General features: G+C 45.8%; 1 protein-coding gene across 1 annotated transcript; it reads right to left on the bottom strand.

The window, feature by feature from the left end:
- Window positions 1–228: 228 nt before the first annotated feature.
- Window positions 229–17971, bottom strand: LOC142501580 (lon protease homolog, mitochondrial). Its single transcript, XM_075611646.1, has 16 exons — window positions 17839–17971; window positions 17088–17295; window positions 16728–16789; window positions 15587–15716; window positions 14815–14898; window positions 13509–13729; window positions 12459–12597; window positions 11617–11795; window positions 10321–10408; window positions 9618–9740; window positions 6435–6551; window positions 3803–3943; window positions 3515–3680; window positions 2605–2813; window positions 803–967; window positions 229–570 (listed from the first exon to the last, which is right to left on the bottom strand). Exons 1-16 carry the CDS (start codon window positions 17886–17888, stop codon window positions 421–423), a joined length of 2232 nt encoding a protein of 743 aa, XP_075467761.1. The 5' UTR covers window positions 17889–17971; the 3' UTR covers window positions 229–420.
- Window positions 17972–19006: the final 1035 nt, after the last annotated feature.

Raw genomic sequence — 19006 nt, 5'->3', positions numbered from 1 at the left:
CAACATAAGAATGTGGAAACTGGGTGGGCCAGGGTGGTGATCTGCCATCAAATTATATATGTTATTTGTGCTGAATTTTACTCATATCCTGCTTTAAACAGGAGATTCAATAATGTAACTTACTGATGTATTAGCTATTTCTTTGAAAATGTTCAGTTGAGGCTCTGACAAGATTGTAGATTCATATTTTATGAACTACATGGACATTACATTCAAACATTCCACAGCTTTAAGTTAAAAATCAATGTTTAATATTACATGACTAAATGAATACCATATACACTAACATAGGCAAATAGTAAATTGAGCAAGAATTAAATTCCTTTCGTGGGCTGCGTGGCAGCGATAACCAGTGTAATTATTCCAGTGGCTGTGTCACCGAAACGGAGGCTCCAGCCTCGTGGTCGTCGGGAGACGAGGTTACGGTGTCGGAAACACAATGTCGTAGATCTCGTCGTAGTGTTCAACGAAGTGCACCTCCACTCCCTCCGTGATGAACCCAGCCAGATCGTAGTAATCCTTTTTGTTTTCGGCGGGGAGGATGATGCAGGTAACGCCAGCTCTTTTAGCCTAGAGAGGGGAAGAAATACATGTAATACAGATTTTGATGGCATTGACAACCTATGAGCCTTTTTCTGTAATTTACGATTTAAATTTTTTTTTTATTTAAATGCTTCAATTCCTGCAACACGGAAATCTACCTCCCAGTCCCTTATCTAGATCTGGCCCTCGATTTCTATCGTTCTGCAATGCATTGCAGGCCTCTGCAAGCGAAGACATAGATGGGGCAGTTAGTACTCACAGCAATAATTTTCTCCTTGATGCCCCCCACTGGCAGGATTTTGCCCGTCAGAGACACCTCCCCAGTCATGGCCACATTCTGCCGAGCAGGATGTCCCATGGCGAGCGACAGCAGGGCGGTGACGATGGTGCAGCCCGCACTGGGACCGTCCTTTGGGGTGGCTCCCTGCAACAATTGAAATGAAGAGGCCTTTGGTAATGCTTACATCACTAAAGATCTCGGCAGGGCAGTGATCTCTCTTACTGCTGCATTTTAAACTATATGAACACTTTTCTCAAACTGATAATTCGCTGCGTAACCAAAATCTGTATTAAAATGGGCCGAAATGACATGTTCAAAGAGGCAATCCAAGCGGCAGTTAAGACATTTTTTTTAATTTTAATATATGCAGCCTTTCATTACCTTTATTGAAAACCAATGACCTAATCTGCCAATCAATTAGTTCTCCTGTGATTGATCCACAAATATATCTTTCTTCCCAGGGTTCACTAAATGGCCACCTTTCAGTTTCAATCAATCCTTCAGTGTAGCTCAGCAGCAACAAAGTATACTTAAAGCTGCAGACCAATCAATATATTACGTGTTTTTTTGTTAATAAATCAGTTCTGTACTATGAGAAAATACTTGTAGCAGTTTAAAAAAAAAATCTTTTTAACTGTTAGTTATTTTTAATGTAATATAATGTAACAAGCACTTTTTGTTTCTATAGCAACTATTTACAAAGTCACATCCCCTTCCTCTTCAGAAACAGGCTCTGGCACAACATTTTTGAGCCCTGCCCTCTCTCTAGCAGTGCACCAATTGTATCTAGTGACTGCCTGGTCACATGATCTTCCCCACAGAACTTTGTATCTTTGGTCCTCTTCTGCTGCACTGACAGCCATTAAGTGAACCCCTGAGCCGAATCTATGCCGATCGATGACAAGAGAACGGACCGATAGGCAACTTAGCTAAATACTTATTGTGTGGATTGTATTGATGCACATATTAAAGTGAAAGAAAAAAAAATGTGGGAAAAAAAAACCCCCCCGGCAGCTTGGACTGCAGCTTTAAGTTACTACGGTAACATTATCTATTGTTACAGTTTGCAGCTCAAACTGCTGGGAATATTAGCAACACATTACCACAAACAGGAAAGCGTTTCAAATATCTTGCGGAGGTGGGCTAAAACCTGCTATAGAAACCAAAGGATGCTCAGTATATTAAAACTCAAAAACAGCATTAAGAGTTGGGGGGAAAAAAAAATGTAGAAAGCATCTTCTAATACTACAGAACTGATTTATATATATAAAAAAAAACATGTAGGATATTACAGAGATTGCTCTTTAAAATGGTAAATTTAGGTGAATGATACCTGTGTTTTAATAATCTGACAGAAAAGTATTTTTAAATAATTTTCAAACATTCGTTTGTAAACATAGTAAGCTGAAACTTGGGAGGGGTTTGATGTCCTCTGGCTGCTTCCCTTTTGTCTGTCAGTGTGCTCTTAACGGGAGTTTGCACAGGCAAAGCCCCCCTTATCTTCATTGACTGGATGGGATAGAGGTCGAGTCAACACTTTAATGACAAGCGCTCCCCCCTCCCCCATTCAGAGGCTCAGGTGAAAAGAATAAGATTTTCATAAGAAACCAAGAGAGCCAGAAATGTGCTGTATGTGGTTATATGTTTAAATAACTCATTTCAGCGCGCCGCTTTGTAGCAAGTTTTCGTGCAGTTTAGGATACGATTAACTCCTTCGTTGCCTGGAGGTCTGTCAGCTAGAGGGTTAAACAGGACCTTTGTGATAAGGTCGTAGTCCTCACCTCTGGAACGTGCAGGTGGATGTGTGACGTCGTCAGGAACCCGTTGTCGGGATCTTTCCTTATTAAGAGAGAACGAGCGAAGGTGTAGGCGATCTTTGCGCTTTCCTTCATGACGTCCCCAAGCTGACCAGTTACCTCCAGGGACCCATCCTTGCCGTCCTTATCCATGGGGCGCCGAAGGGACGTCTCAATGAAGAGGGTGGAGCCGCCTTGGGAGAGGGTAGGTGTGTCACTGGACTATGCTAGGAGAGTCTGTCCTTTCACGGCAGAGTGATGCAATGACAGAAAGGATGTGTGACCCTGTGCCCCTCCCACTGCAGGGTCACCGTGACATACAGATGTAGTAAGACATATGGTCTCCAGAGCCATTGCCGAAAAAGTAAAAATATGGGGCTCCAGACACCATATGTGCCATGGTCGTGCTGCAGGGGGTCCAGGCTTCTAGATCTGACCCCCCACAGCGTTAATAGTCAGGCGCCGCCAGGTTGCCCCGGAGCCGAAATTCTTATTGGCTACATCTGTAAACAGATAGGACTTATGGCCCATGAAGTCTGTCCCACCCAAGCCCACTGTATTTTGACAAACTAAAAGTAGGACCCCCCCCCCCCCCCACAAGTGTGTCACATTCTCTTTTATGTCACCATGGTGTGATACAGTGACACCAAGAAGCAACTTGACTCATCCAGTCTGTCATCACTGCAGGGTGACAGATAGAAGGGACCTGTGGCCCATGGAGTCGGACCTTATCACTGCATGGTAACCGTGAAGACAAGAAGGGGCCTAGTGACCCATCTTGTCTGTCTCCTGCTGCATTATTACACACAGATCACCCAACAGCCAAACACAAGGCTTTTCTTTACACTGCAGGGCAACACCAGCTATTATAGAAGTTGCCCCCTATATATCTCACCCATGGAAGTCCATGCCAGCCCCATCACCACCCCGGGTGGGGTGACATCGTACATTCTGTCCACTGTGAAAATCGGCTTCCCCACAAAGTCCTGCAGGTTTGAGGCGGTCACCTCCACAGACTCAGCCTCCCCGTTCACAATCTTATAAGCAGACTTCCGGAGCACCTGAGGACACCAAAAGTAAAGATGTATGAAGAAATTGGGAAGGGGTGTTCTACCCGTGGATCTACCCCAGGACAAAAAGAATGGCTTATCATTATGATGCTCCTCCTTCCCCCCTCCCTCACCTTCTCCACTTGCTTTTGCAGATTTCTGACCCCGCTCTCCCTGCAGTACTGTTTGATCAGCACAGTTAGGGCCTCCGACGTTATCTGCGTCTTCTCCACGTCTAGCCCGCACATGCGTCGGGCCTGCGGCACCAGGTACCTCTGCGAATATGAGGGGCAGACACACAGAGCTACATAGTTACATAATAGATGAGGTTGAAAGACAAGAAAAAAAGACATACGTCCAACATATGCTAAATTTAGACGACAGATACTTTATCCTAAATTTGTACCAACAGTATATTGATCCGGAGAAAGCCAAACAAAAAACCCCAGTGGAATATCATTGTGATGGTAAAGGTCAATGTGACTACTTTTAATAAAGCGTTGCAGCACTTCAGGAACCAGGGGTTAACGTTATGTTTAGCTGGAATGTTGCAAAGTGGTCTGTGATCTTTACAAGTAACTCTTTGCATGTAACTGTGTTTGTTGTTGCATTTACACCCACCAGCCAGGGGCTGGGTCATACTGCAAATACCTGGGGGGAGGGAGACCCCTAGCTAGATCAGATAAGATCAGCTTTAGCTGAGAGTTCAGAGTTCTTTAGCTGAGTCAGCTGGAAAGAAGCTGCGAGTAACTGAGAGAAGCTGCAGAGGACATAACAGGGGAAATCTCTTTAGGGAGGTCCCTGCACCCAAGTTTATTGGATAACCCCAGTTTCCCAGTTGTAAGTGTGTTGATTTACTGTAAATAGTTGTGGATTTCTTTTTCCAATAAATACATTTTATAAACTGTTTTTCTGTCTGGCGAATTGATCCCTGGTGTGATAGTCCTGGTCTCCCGTGACAATCATCCAATGAGATCTCACGGGGGGGAAATAAATTCCTCACAATTCCAAATATTGGCAATCATATTACTCCCTGGAACAACATCCTCCATGTGTTTACTTATTTGGTATATCCCTGTATACCTTTCCTTTCTAAAAAGTCCAACTTTTTAAAAATATATCTATTGTATCTGTCATCAGTCTCCACGGGGAATGAATTCCCCATTTTAACGGACCTAACTGTAAAGAACCCTTTCCTTTGTTGCTGGTGAAATCTCCATCGCTCCAACCTTAAGGGATGACCACGTGTGCTTTGTACTGCCCTTGGTTCCATAATGTATTTTCTATGGAATGGTGCCCCAAATTGTTCTCCATATTCAAGGTGTGGTCTTAATGCTTTGTAAAGGGGCATAATTATGTTTGCTTCCCTTCCATTGCCAGTTTAACGGAAGATAAGATCTTGTTTGCCTTTGCAGCTACTGCATGACTTTGGGCACTATTGCTAAGCCTGCTATCTACAAGCACTCCCAAATCCTTCTCCATCAAGGATTCTCTCAATTTATCCCAATTTCATACAAGTTAGTGCATTCAACAAAGATGGAGACTTTGTTAATGACCTTGAGGTTGGCATAAAGGGCGAACAAGTTAAAAAGAGCTGTAGCTCAGTGATAATTCACCCAGAGCGGATGAACTTGGGTTCAAATCCCAATGTCAACTGCTTGCACCAACTCCCTGTGCTTCGGACACCAAAATTGTATGCTCTACGGGGCAGACAATCATTGAAGCTGCAAAATTGTACATGCTGTGCTGCATACACAGTTACTGCTATATAAGAAAAAACATATTGCATACAAATCGTCCATGAGACACCTGGGCAATACCACCCAGACAACCCCAACAGGTATATCCAGGAGGCATGTTACAGTAGTTTAAAGGTGCACTTTATTGGGTGGGAAACAGGTTCTCTGGATGTGAAAACTAGTCATTTCAGAGCCGGGGGCCCCCTCCTTCCTGAGATACTTGCCGCCATAGCTCGTAACAGTAGCATCTCCGCCAGGACACACAATATGGCGTCCCAAACCTCCCCATGGCACAATAGGAAGCTGCTGCGTCAGTCGTGACTTCCTATTGGCCTGTGACCTTTAAAAACATGGAGATACCGGCATGAGCTTCTTTTCCGGTAAGTATCTCGGCAATCGGGGCCCCCCGGAGCTAAAATGAACACAGTTCAGCTCCAGCGACCGCGGGCTTCCCATCTAGCGGGATTTATTTACATAGAGTTTAAGGAAAGCTCCTGTAAATCCGCCCGCTCTGCATTGCAGGCCTCTCTGGCATTGGAGGGGGTTAAAGCTACCCTATTATAAAAGCACAAGTGTCTCTGGATCCCAGGGGTTGCATTGTAGGTGCACGGCTCCCTCCACATTTATTACAAATAAAATCAGCATACTGTCTGTTTTCGCCTCTCAAATTTGTCCCATGTAATTTGTCAACTGTTCTATTCCTCAAAATGAGCCAAAACAAAAAAATATGTTTGCTAGACCCCTCTAATGTAGGGACATTATTAAACTTAAAAAAAAACTAATCTGAGGAGCTCAGGATAAAACAGCTTTATAGCCTGAGGGCTGCACGGAAAACAGCTCTGTGCTACCTTCTTGGGTGAAGTAAGGGACAGTGGGAGTTTCTCATGTGGACACTACTACAGGCTTTATTAAAACAACTAAAAAATAGCTAACAGAATAAAAGAAAGGTAGGTAATCTGCTTTAAAGGGCCTCCCATTGAGCTCATTTTCAAGGTAATTTTTGAACTTGGGACAGAGAGGGTCTCACCTCTGCTATGGCCAGCTTTTCCTGGGCCACATACCCCGAAATATTGATCATCTCCATGCGATCCCGCAGAGGCTCCGGGATGGTCTCTGTGACATTGGCTGTGCAGATGAAGAGGACCTGAGAGAGTAGGATGAAGGTCAGCAACTCTGTTTTGGGGTCCATGAGTAGTTTGGGGACTTATGCAGGTCTCAGTGGAAGGCTTACTGGGGATGCTCTTTATAACCAGAGAGATCATTCCATTGACAACTGTAAGGCCTCATTTTTAGACTCGCTATGGTCATTATCCCATACTGTCTCAGTGGACCTTCTTTTTGACCAGATGACATACAATCTACTCTATGGTTCCACTAATCTTTTGGATCACATAGGATCTTGTATGCTCTGCATGCATATGCAGTCTAATGAGATCCTATATGTTCTCCCATTGCCTATCATGGGATCCTTTGAATTCTGATTAACGGTCCTGTATGATTCTTCAGCGCTCATCTGGGATTCCAGAAGATCAACTACATTTTGGAAAAATCTTACAGGATCATTAAACTGTTTAGCACAGATCAAATATTCCTGTGTAAGGTCATTACGGGACTTAAAAAAAGGATCCCATTATATTGCAACATATTTCTATAATGGATCCTAAGAAATCTGGCATATGTCAAGAATCGCTAATTCAACACTCAACCTGCGAGCCCCAAAAGCAATCTGGCTTCACAACCACTCATTCGACTGAAATTGCCTTCACCAAAGTAGCGAATGATCTATACAATGCCACATTTCAAGGGCTCTACTCCCTTGTAGTTTTGCCTAACCTCTCTCCTGCTTTTGACACCGTCAACCACCATCTGCTCCCGCAAATTCTTCACTCCTTTGGTATCCACAACAAAGTCTTCTCCAGGTTATCCTCATCTTTCTAACCGCTCCTTCGATGTCCACTGCTAGCCCTTCTCTGGTCGGCCTGTTTGTGGGTGTGCCAGAGAGCTCTGTCCTGGGACTACTTGTTATTCCTCTCTCTCTATGTACAGTCACTTGGTGATCTCATCAGTGCCTTTGGTTTCAAATATCACCTCTACGCAGACGACACACAACTGCATATTTTAACCCCTGAGCTTACTCCTGACAACCAGTCCCAAGTCAGTTAATGTCTCTGCTAATATAGGCTTGATCAGGGGTGCGCAAACTTGATTACAGAGGCCCCGCACTCTTCCCCACAACATTTAAATTAAATGCCGGGGGAGCGAGCGATGCCTCTAAGTTTCCTTACCTTGTCTCCGGCGGCTTCTAGCGCCACATGACATCAGAAAACGCCGGAGGACACGTAAGGGGGGGAGGCGCAGACAAAAAAAAAAAAAAAAACGGTTTGCGCACTTCTGGCCTAGACGACCCTGTGCCACCTGAAACTTAACATGTCTAAAATTGAGCTCTTCATGATCCCACCTAAACCAGGCCCAATTTCTCCATGTTGTGGCAGTGAACAACACAACCATTTTTCCAGTTTCCCAAGCAAACTGCCTAGGTGACTTCTCACATTCAAGCGGTTGCTACATCTTGCCAATTTGGTCATCCGCAACATTGAAAAAAATAAAATAAAATCCACACTATCCTGAGTCTGTGCTACAAAAAAAATCTCCCGACATGACTATCGTAACATTCTCTCCTCTGGCCTTTCTGCCTCCCAATGCCATACCCTACATTATATCCAAGATACCGCTGCTAGAATTACCTTACTCTTTTCTGCCCCCCTCCTCCTGAAATCCCTTCAAGGCTTTCCATCAAACGCTGCATTAACTATAAAATTGTACTTCTTTACTTTGAGGCTCCGCATCCTTCTACCCCCAATTACATCTCAGCTCTAATCTCCCTCTTGACTCCTCGTCACTTCAGTGATACGTGAGGCGGTTTCCTCTCTGCTCCATTCGTCTCAAACCTTTTTCGTGTTTGGCCCCGTACCTGGGGCTCTCTCCCACCCCAGCATTCGCCAATCCACACGGCTCCCAAAATCCCATCTCCTCAGCAAAGCATTTGGTTATTTCGAAGTTACATTTTTACAGTTAGAACTGAAGTCTGTGTAACAAAGGAGTCATTTTTGTTGCATCTTTTGTTCAAAACATGATTGAAGCCCGCCAACCTCATAGGAGCACAGGTACTATGTACAGAATTGGTTTTCCATAAATGTTATGCCAATTCTTTTCCATGCTGCATACTCCATAAGGGCATTTAATTGTAGTGTTACTGATACATTGCGTCATAGGGGTAGCTGATTGGCTCACCTGGTTTCTGTTTTACTAACCAGTTTCTTGGAGATGTATGGTTCCTCCCTTCAGGACAGAGCTGCTATCTATTCTTCACTTAGCATAAAGGTATTTTACAAATCATCAGTCTACCCTCCATTGAAGAGTAGGTGAGTGTCTATGGCTGACAGAAAGAGATGTGCAAGTATTAATATTTCACACTAGTATTTATGCACCTACAGTTTATCTTTATACTAAGGGAACTCAGATACTGGCTTTGGCAAGCTTTTAACTGCACTAAACCGCAAATAAGCATACGCTTCATGTATTTAACGCCTTCAGGGCACTTTCACATACCTCACAAAGCTTAGTCCACAGGACCATAAGAAATTACATATGTTCAGTGTAGGAACCGGCTAAACAGAGTCTACCTTGACGAGGTTGGCGTCTTGAATCATGTTTTGATCAAAAGATGCAACTAAATGATCCCTTTGTTACAGACTCCGGTTCTAAATGTAAACATGTCACTACTATATTTTAGCCCAATTGGTATGAGCGCAGGAATTGTTCTTTGTTTTCCATAAATGTAAAGCCAATCCTTTTACCCGCTGCATATTTCACAAAGGGAGGAGCGCAGGTAATATGTACAGTATTTGCTTTCCAATTGGTTATTTAGGTCTGAGGCTACTCCTCACACTCCTGACACACTTCCTTACCCCTCACACACGCGCTATTCTGCACTTGCTCTTATTGTACTTTGTAATTCTCCCATTATTCTATTTAGAGAATAAGATCTGTAGGGCATGGACTCAATAATTCCTGTTTAACTTGCTTGTGAAACTTTGTATATTCTCTTCTTGTACTGTCTGTTAAAATTCTGTAAAGCGTACCATACGTTGCTGTGGATATTCACATATACATACACACGGGCTTGGAGTAGGTGATGGTCACACGGTACCTTGGACAAGTCAACAGGTACATCCAGGTAATGGTCCAGGAAGTTGGAGTTCTGCTCAGGGTCCAGGAGCTCCAAGAGAGCGGAGGATGGGTCCCCCTGATACCCACGCCCGATCTTATCCACCTGCAGGCGGGAGACCTTGTCACAGAGGCACAGGGGACACTAGCATAGAGCTGGGGATCATGAGAGACCCTCATAGGGCTCCATAAAAATTAAACTTCCCCATTTTCTATATACCACTGCTTCCAAACTTTGGCTGAAGTAGCTCAGTGGTAAGATTACAGACTTGACCTCCGTTCAAATTCCAGTGTCAGCTCTCCCTGTGACCGTAGGCGAGCCCCTTTGTCTCCCTGTGCTTCAGGACCCAATTGCCCTGTGAAATTCTATATACGGCGCAGTGTACAGTGTCACACTGTCCCACTATACAAAAGCAAAAGTATTATTGTGATCCTCTGCACCTGTAGTGACATTTGTGTGTCTGCATAATTGTGTATGTGTGTTGGGGTGCACCTGTAGATGTGCTGTGTGTGATTGCGCATAATTGTGTACATACGATTGGGTGTCCGATTGTGCCTGTGTGCTTTGTTTGCCTGCGATGCTGGGGACGTATGGTATAAATGCTTGTGATTGGGTGTGTGAGATTGGTTCTTAACCCTGAGGGATTAGATTGGGGATACCGTTAATTCCCAGGACAGGACACTACCTCATCAATAAGGATCAGAGGATTCTCAGTCTTGGTTTTCTTCAGGCACTGGATGATTTTGCCAGGCATGGCCCCAACATACGTTCTCCTGCAGGGAGGAATTTGTCACACATTTTACTTATACAGATATTTGACACAAAGCTCTGTTTCTATTAAATTCCAAATCATACTGCAAAATGTTGGCTAGAACATCTAACAATGTGTAATTACTTTAGCTACCCGCATAGATTTAAAAGGGGATGATCCAGTGGAACATCTGCCAATTATCATTCATAAGGGAAAAAATACATTCTATTGGCAAATCAGATTTCTCCCTGGATCAACACCCTTTCTATAAATTACATTTGGCAAATCCGGTGTATTCCGGTCATCTCCCTTACTGTACAGAGCCCTTTCTTTTGCTGCTGGTGACATCTCCTTTCCTCTAATCTCAGGGGATGACCCTATGGTCGTTTGTACTGTCCTTGGGATGGAAAGTTCCTTGTATGGACATTGGATATATTTGTAAATGGTTATCATATCAAGTTACATGCCTCTTTTCTAATGTACACAATCCTAATCTTCCCATCAGACCTTCCCATCCCTTTTATTGATTTATTTGGAGGATCTTCTCCAGTTTCAGACTGGCCTAACTTAGTGTAACAAGCATGGGTATGGTCAGTGGTACCTCTCATGGGAGTAGAGCACTTCCCAATGGGACCCCTAGAACTCACCAAAGTTTAGCATCTCTTCACCACGTAAGCACGGCCTCCTCTTATCACGTAAGAGGCAGGTGCTATTTACCCTAAAGAGTGTGTCAAATTAGGCCAGCTGACAACCTATGGATAAACAATAGATTTTGAACAAACCCTTCAGTGCCACGCAGTGAAAGGGTTAAAAGGGTGATCCCCATTTAAGTCTATGGGGTAGCTAAAGTATTAAATTGTATGGACCAACTGATATAAAAGGCTGATCCTTTTGAAGTCTATATAGCAACTGGTGTGTGGAAGAGGTTGATCCCATTTAGTTCTATGGAGCAGGTGGTGTATGCAAGAGGGTGATCCTATTAACATCTATAGAGCAACCGAGGTGTGCAAGAGGGTGACTCCATTCAATTACACGGAGCTGGTGATGAGTTTGTATGAGTGTGTTCCTATTAAAGTCTATGGGGCAGCCGATTTGTGTAAGAGGATGGTGCGATTAAAGTCTATAGGGACAGTTGAACTCTATGGAGCAGCTGACATGGAAGAGAATGATTATAGTAAACTCTGTGGCACAGGCTGCCTGTAAATAAGCCGAGTTTGGAGGTACACTCACCTGTGCCCTTTGATCTCTGCCACGTCCGTCATGCCTCCTACACTGAATCGGAAATACTCCCTGTTCAACGCTAGGGCGATAGAGCGGGCGATGCTGGTCTTACCCACCCCAGGCGGGCCAAAGAAGCAGAGGATCTTCCCTTGGGTGCTTCCTCGTAGCTGGCTCACAGCTATAAACTCCTACAGAGACCACATACAATTATTAAGAAGGTTCCAATTAGACCCCAAATCAAAACCAATAGGGTCAATTAAACCTACATATTACACAATTAGAACCGTAGGAGGTAGCTCTGTGGTCACTACACCAGATATTCACAAGTTCAAATCCCAGAAAGAGATACTCATCAGATGGGCGGAAAAACAATTACTAATAAATATCATTAAATAATAAACAGAGGCACCCCTTTCTCTCCCAGAAAAGCCAGGCCCCTGTGACAGTGAAGGGGTTAATAAATTAATAGCGCCATACCACCCACATAAAATAAATCAATAAATAAAAAAAAAGGGCTTCGGATGTTACCAGTATACTTACCAGCTTATAAGCATGTGTGAGTCTGTGTGTACATATACGTGTGTGCAAATCTGTGTATCAGTTTAACACTACCTGTGTGTGTACAAGTGTATGGGTGTAACAGTGTGTTAGTGAAATTGTGCAGTTATTAAAGATCATCAAGTGCTGCATTAGGGATCGGCAGCTAGAAATGGCAGAGGACACCATTAACCCCTTTACTGCAAGAGGGGCAATAATGCATTGCTCTGTATGCTGTTATATTGAAGGCCCCTCTCACAGTGAAGGAGTTACAGTGAGTTTATAGGGCACACAAAGGCAGGATGTTGCTGTACCAGGATTCTCTTCTTGACATCTTCCATCCCATAGTGATCCTCCTCCAGAACCACCTCCGCCCGCCGCAGATCCAGGTTCTCCTGGCTGTACTTTCCCCAGGGGATGGACGTCAGCCAGTCCAGGTAATTACGAGTGACGCTGGATGGAGAACAAGTGTCAGATGGACAGGAAGCTGCTGGGCAGCCATCTTGGAAGAGAGCAAGCTCCCTATTCCACAACTCTCCTAGATATGTTATCTACGGGGTAACAAGACGTTCCCAGTCCTACACCAAGACCCATAATAAAGGGAATCAACTGGGGGTGATTCTGAAGACGACAATGTGTCTGGAAAGGAAGCCCCACTCCTCAATACCAATATTGTTATGGATCTGGGAGGGGTACTGCCTTTAAAGGAGCTGTCGTGGTGACACTTTTTCGGTGCTTTATCCAATAGGGTTGAAGCAGGGGGTCTCTGGAGCTGAACTGCTTTCATTTCAGCTCAGGGGCCTCCCTGCTTCCCAAGAAACCTAACTCGGAAGAGGGTGCCGGTATCATTGCAGAGTTCAAATGTCCTGAGTCATGTGGGCAACTAGGATGAAGTCACAGCTTACTATTGGCCTGAAGGACGCAGGACATTTCAAGCTGCCATACTGATAGCCCGATCTTTCACCCCCTTCTAAAGTAAGTATCTTGGAAAGCAGGAGGTCCCCCCAGAGCAGAAATTAACGCAATTCAGTAATAGCCCCCTGACATAGATATATATAGTTTTGCCAGGAGTGCCTCTTTAAGGCCACTGAGTGCCAATATCATCAGTTTGGACTAGCTCAGACAGGCAGCAGCCAGGTGGCCATATTGGAAAAGGGGAAAATGCCCATTAACAACCAATCCCTTTGCGCAGCGATAACATTGTTACAACCCACCTCGGTTACACATCAGAGGACAAGACGCAAACAATGTCTCCTAGAAACCAGAAAGACACAGATGACACCCCCTGGATGTCACCAACCATGTGACAACCCATGGAGGTCATCAGGTCACTGGCAGAGTTAAGCCACGGAAACGAATCTCACTTGAACTCGGAAGAGTGGTTGTCCAGCAGCCCCAGCTTGCTGAGCTCCTCATCAATGACCTCCATGACATGTTTGGGGACAGTCAGAACCTTGAGACGCTCCCGGAACTTCTCTTCGATGGCGTCTTTATCCTCCTTCTCTAGGCCCAGCTCCTTCTTGATGATCTTCAGCTGCTCCTGGAGCAGGTACTTTCTGTGCGTCTGCTTGATCTTCTCCTCCACCTGAGGGAATCAAAGCAGCGTCACTACTGAAAGAGGAAAGGCAGATAATGCTGCTGCCTCTGAAGTGGGGGAACCTCCTGGCTCAAATTCCAGTGTGATCTTTTCAAATCTCAATGCATCTCCAATTAGACTGTAAGCTCTGCCGGGCAGGGATAGGAGGCTGCTAAATTCCATGTACAGTAAGAGAGATATATAGATAAAAACAAGAACAGGGCACTTACCAAACTGTACATAGGTCAACTAGGGTGTATACCGTCCAGACTACACACAAAATAAATCAAATAAAAAAGGACAGGCACTCCAATGTGCAAGAGAGAAGTTTCGTTAGCTGAACGTTTCGGCTCATAATCTTGTCCTCCTCTTGACCCGAAACATAGAGCTATTAAACTTCACTTTTGAGTGCCTGTGGTTTCATACACACACAGAGCACAAGAGTTCTTCTGTAGCTGTATACATAAGTACAGGAAGTGGTTTATTTTATTTACATATAACTGTCCGTGTTGATGTACATGGAACACGAATACACAATTACAGGAATTATTGTTATTGCACATCAATCTCCTGCAGAATGAAAAATAAATACGGCTATTCTCGGTATGTATACGTACTTTATTTTTTTATGCCTAAATGTGCGGATGTATATACAGACATTTTAGTTTGTTCTATAACACTTGTTTTTCACTTTCACCGTTTTCCCTCATTGAGAGGCATACACATAGTTTAGTGTAATTCACATATTATATTTATCTTCATAAGGAGATAAGAGCCGACAAACCCAGAGAGATAGAGATATAAACACACTTTGGAATTGCCTTGACATCGGAATTTTCTGTGAGATTATATTTACCTAAGCATCATTCATTTAGGGTTATCAACTCAATCTATACTTCACATTGTGGAGTATTGATTACCTATTAGTTGAATATATTAACAAATGTATGTATGGTTTTATTTATATAGCGCCATCCAGGTACATAGCGCTCCACAGCAGTAGTACATGTGACATAATAATATAACACACAGTGGGAACAAGCGCTTCAGTGCAGAAGGGGGACCTGATGGGAGAGGAATGTGTCACTTCTCACCTCACGGCCCAGACGTTGCTGCAGTTTGCTCAGCTCGTATTCTTTTTTCAGTAATGACAGAGCCTTGTAAAGACGCTTTGGGATCTGAGAGAGTGGAGAATAAAAAGGTCATCCAGACAACCTACATCCCCCGCACTGCAAGGTGCTACAGACAGGATGAGCCTTGGGGGCTCCTCATGTCACCCTACGCTGTAGGGGGCAGGTTCAGTGGGCTATATATCCCTGCTGCATGTCACCATGAACAGAGAGAATGACTTAAAGTTACTTCTGTCACTGTATCACCCTGATCTGGGAGTGTCAGGCTGGAGTCTGCTGTATGTGTGTAATTATATCAATAGAGGGACATACTTCATGGCTTACAAGTCTCTTCTGCCTGTCACCTGCAGTACGAGGGATAGACTATGGACTAGAGAGTGCCAAGGTCACCATGTGATGATTGAAAAAAATATATCAAACTGCTACAAGCCCCTTCTAGTTCATCCTGTGGTGGTACATACAGAGCGCATGGGGTACATGTCCCTCCTGTCTGTCACCCAATCATTCTACTGTAATAATATAAAACACTGAGTGGGTAATATCAGTATCCCCCCCTACAGTGAGAGGACAGATTCAAAGGGTCAAATATCCCTTCTGTCTGCATCACCCTGTCATGGGAGACTCCATGGGCTACAGGTCTCTTCCAGCGGTTGGATTCAGCCGGTTCTCGCTGGCTTGCAGACTCCATGCATTCACCATCTCCGTCCTGTGGATGGGTTCTGCTGCTGCCACTCACATTTATCTCCTCCAGCACGTCCTGCAGCTCTTGGGACTCTGCTCCAGTCAGTGCTGCCCCCATGTCGCTCAGATAGATGGGATTGTCCACCACTCTCTGTCCAGCCTGCATCATCTGAAGCACCGACTCCCTGCCAGAGAACACAGGGCGGGGCCGGTGAATAACGATCACACAGAGACACGTTTTGGGAGGGTGACGGACAAAGGACGACCGGCACACACACACACTATTATAATGTACTAGTGGAATTACCTGGCGTTGCCAGGGAGGGGTGGGGGGCAGGGGGCGGTGAGGGGGACGGAGCATCTAAGGTAGGAAGAGTTCAAAATATATATTTTTCAATTTCTAACAATAGTTGGCCTGCTTCTGGTCTCAATCTTTGTTCGTTAAGTCGACGTCTCCTTTGTTCTTCCGTTTCAGAATTTCAAACTGCTACTTATCGTAAATCTCTGTTTTTCAATTTGTGTGTCCATTAGTTCTGATGTTTCTGCAGCTCTCAAAGCAGCTTTTCTTTGTGCATCTGATTGGCAATGCCCCCCAAAATAAACCCCCATTTAACTGGCAGCCAATCTAAAAACTATATCATTAAAATAAAAAACAAACTGACCCTAACTCTAACCAACTGCATCCTATCAAGTCAAGAATATAATTGAGAATGGCAAGAACACCGTAGAAACACTGCACTAGAAGCGCAAATGTAAAAATATAAGCTCTTTATCCCCACTTGTTTTGTTCGCACTGTTCGCAGTGGAATATTAGTACGAAGGGTGAAGCATTGCGCTCAAATCAAGAAAAACGGTATAGAAATCAGAAGTATTGAACCGGTACTTGATATGGACCGGTTATGCCTCCGCTAAATATGTACCCTGAGCTAGAGTGACAACCCCCCAATGTTTTCACGAACATTTGTTCAGGGGCTACCCGAAGTTATGGGCCAAACATACCAAAACTCCATTTACGCTCTCCCTTTTGATCCATTAGATAGCATGCAAAGTTTGGTGGCTCAAGAATTAAGCGGGTGGATTTGTATAGCCGGAAAACTAACTTTATGAATTATAGTATAATATAGATAGATATTATAAGATATACATAAAACTATACACAGAGGAACATCACATCTCCTTCCTGCTGTGTTGCTCACCTGTAAAGTGGGTTTAAAGCGATGATATCACGGATGGTCTTTACTATCTCAGCAGTGAGAGCCTGGTGGACACAGGAATGGAAACGGGTTTATGAACATGTGCATCAGACTAAGGGAAGGAATCAATTCAGCAAGATACACCTTAGATTTGCAAATTCTTCCCTAGCAATGTACTGAGTTCAACGTTGCAGAAATGTGTGTGCTAAGAACATGAGACTATCAGGGTCAAATTATTTTATGTGTGTTACCCTCTGTCTCGTGCTTCAATGGAGGAGTTACACGGTACAAATGGAGGGGTGGTAGGGAACGGTTATATGGGGAGAGAAAAAAACAGTTAAACATCAAAAATGCTCTTCTTACTTTGACCTCCTCTGTGACCTGGAAGTCCTCATGAACTACATTGTCCACTTCCACCATGAGGACCCCTGGGGGCGTGTTGGGCTCTATCACCAGCTCCACTACCTTCTCCCCCTCCTTTTTGGACCGTTTTGCTCTCCTCTGTGACTTTCCCTTCTCCTCCACTGGTGTCTCTTCAGCTTCCGCCTCCAGTTGCTTATTGATGCGGATCCTGAAAGTTAAAGAGGACGACACCGCTACTCGAGTGAGGTTGTTGTTACCATAACCTTCCTGTATCCTTCTGGAGGTGTGACCTCTAGGAGTGGACACAGGGACTGTAGATGAGATCTGAACAATTATCTAAATCAGGGGGGCGCAAACTTTTTTCCCTGCGCCCCCCTGCCGGCTGTCCCCTCACTCCCGCGCCCCCCCCCCCCCAACCCCAACTTACCCGCGCTCCGGCGTAATGACGTCACGTTGCCATAGCAACGTGACGTCACATGACCTCGCAGCGTCATTTTGACGCCGCGTTGCCATGGCGACGCAGGGAGGAAGCCGCCGGAGCCACGGTAAGTTAGGTTTACAGAGGCCCTGCAGCTCCCCCGGCACTTAATTTAAGTGCCTTCGGGAAGCGCGCGGGGCCTCTGTAAACCCTGCGCCCCCCGTCGGCAGTGTCGCGCCCCCCCTGGGGGTCGCGCCCCACAGTTTGCGCACCGCTGATCTAAATCATTTCCCAAATACCTCCAGTCCCCCTTCCCTCAACCCCTACACCAACCTCCTGTGGCCCATAACGATCATACGCAGTCTGTCCCCCAGGTCCTGCATCTCATGGATCTGAACGAAGGTCCCCGTGTTGTGGATCTCGTCCAGGCTCTCAACTACATCCGACTCATTACTGAGAGGAGAGAGAAAAAGAGAGGAGGGGGAAGAGAGAGTGGAGGGGGGGGAAGAGAGAGAGTGGAGGGGGGGGAAGAGAGAGAGAGAGAGGAGGGGGGGGGGGAGAAGAGAGAGAGAGAGAGGAGGGGGGGGGGGGGAGAAGAGAGAGAGAGAGAGGAGGAGGGGGGGAGAAGAGAGAGAGAGAGAGAGGAGGAGGGGGGGAAGAAGAGAGAGAGGAGGGGGGGAAGAGAGAGAGAGGAGGGGGGGAAGAGAGAGAGAGGAGGGGGGGAAGAGAGAGAGAGGAGGGGGGGAAGAGAGAGAGAGGAGGGGGGGAAGAGAGAGAGAGGAGGGGGGGAAGAGAGAGAGAGGAGGGGGGGAAGAGAGAGAGAGGAGGGGGGGAAGAGAGAGAGAGGAGGGGGGGGAAGAGAGAGAGAGGAGGGGGGGAAGAGAGAGAGAGGAGGGGGGAAAGAGAGAGAGAGGAGGGGGGGGAAGAGAGAGAGAGGAGGGGGGGGGAAAGAGAGAGAGAGGAGGGGGGGGAAAGAGAGAGAGAGGAGGGGGGGGGGAAGAGAGAGAGAGGAGGGGGGGGGAAGAGAGAGAGAGGAGGGGGGGGGGGGAAGAGAGAGAGAGAGGGGGGGGGGAAAGAGAGAGAGAGAGGAGGGGGGGAAGAGAGAGAGAGGAGGGGGGGAAGAGAGAGAGAGGAGGGGGGGAAGAGAGAGAGAGGAGGGGGGGAAGAGAGAGAGAGGAGGGGGGGAAGAGAGAGAGAGGAGGGGGGGAAGAGAGAGAGAGGAGGGGGGGAAGAGAGAGAGAGGAGGGGGGGAAGAGAGAGAGAGGAGGGGGGGAAGAGAGAGAGAGGAGGGGGGGAAGAGAGAGAGAGGAGGGGGGGGAAGAGAGAGAGAGGAGGGGGGGAAGAGAGAGAGAGGAGGGGGGGAAAGAGAGAGAGAGGAGGGGGGGAAGAGAGAGAGAGGAGGGGGGGGGGAAAGAGAGAGAGAGGAGGGGGGGGAAAGAGAGAGAGAGGAGGGGGGGGGGAAGAGGGAGAGAGGAGGGGGGGGAAGAGAGAGAGAGGAGGG

This window comes from Ascaphus truei, chromosome 8 (genome assembly GCF_040206685.1).
Source record: "Ascaphus truei isolate aAscTru1 chromosome 8, aAscTru1.hap1, whole genome shotgun sequence".
In the NCBI taxonomy this organism is placed as follows: domain Eukaryota; kingdom Metazoa; phylum Chordata; class Amphibia; order Anura; family Ascaphidae; genus Ascaphus; species Ascaphus truei.
This window is presented reverse-complemented; position numbering and strand designations above follow the sequence as displayed.

Bases quoted from the DNA above. Each gene is read 5' to 3' on its own strand.
- LOC142501580 (XM_075611646.1), bottom strand. From the start codon at position 17,888: ATGCAGGACCTGGGGGACAGACTGCGTATGATCGTTATGGGCCACAGG. The intron at 13,730-14,814 runs GTGAGAAGTGAC...TGATTCCCTCAG, and splicing joins AGCAACGTCTGGGCCGTGAG to GTGGAGGAGAAGATCAAGCA. The intron at 2,814-3,514 runs GTGAGATATATA...CCCTCTCCCAAG, and splicing joins GCTGGCATGGACTTCCATGG to GCGGCTCCACCCTCTTCATT.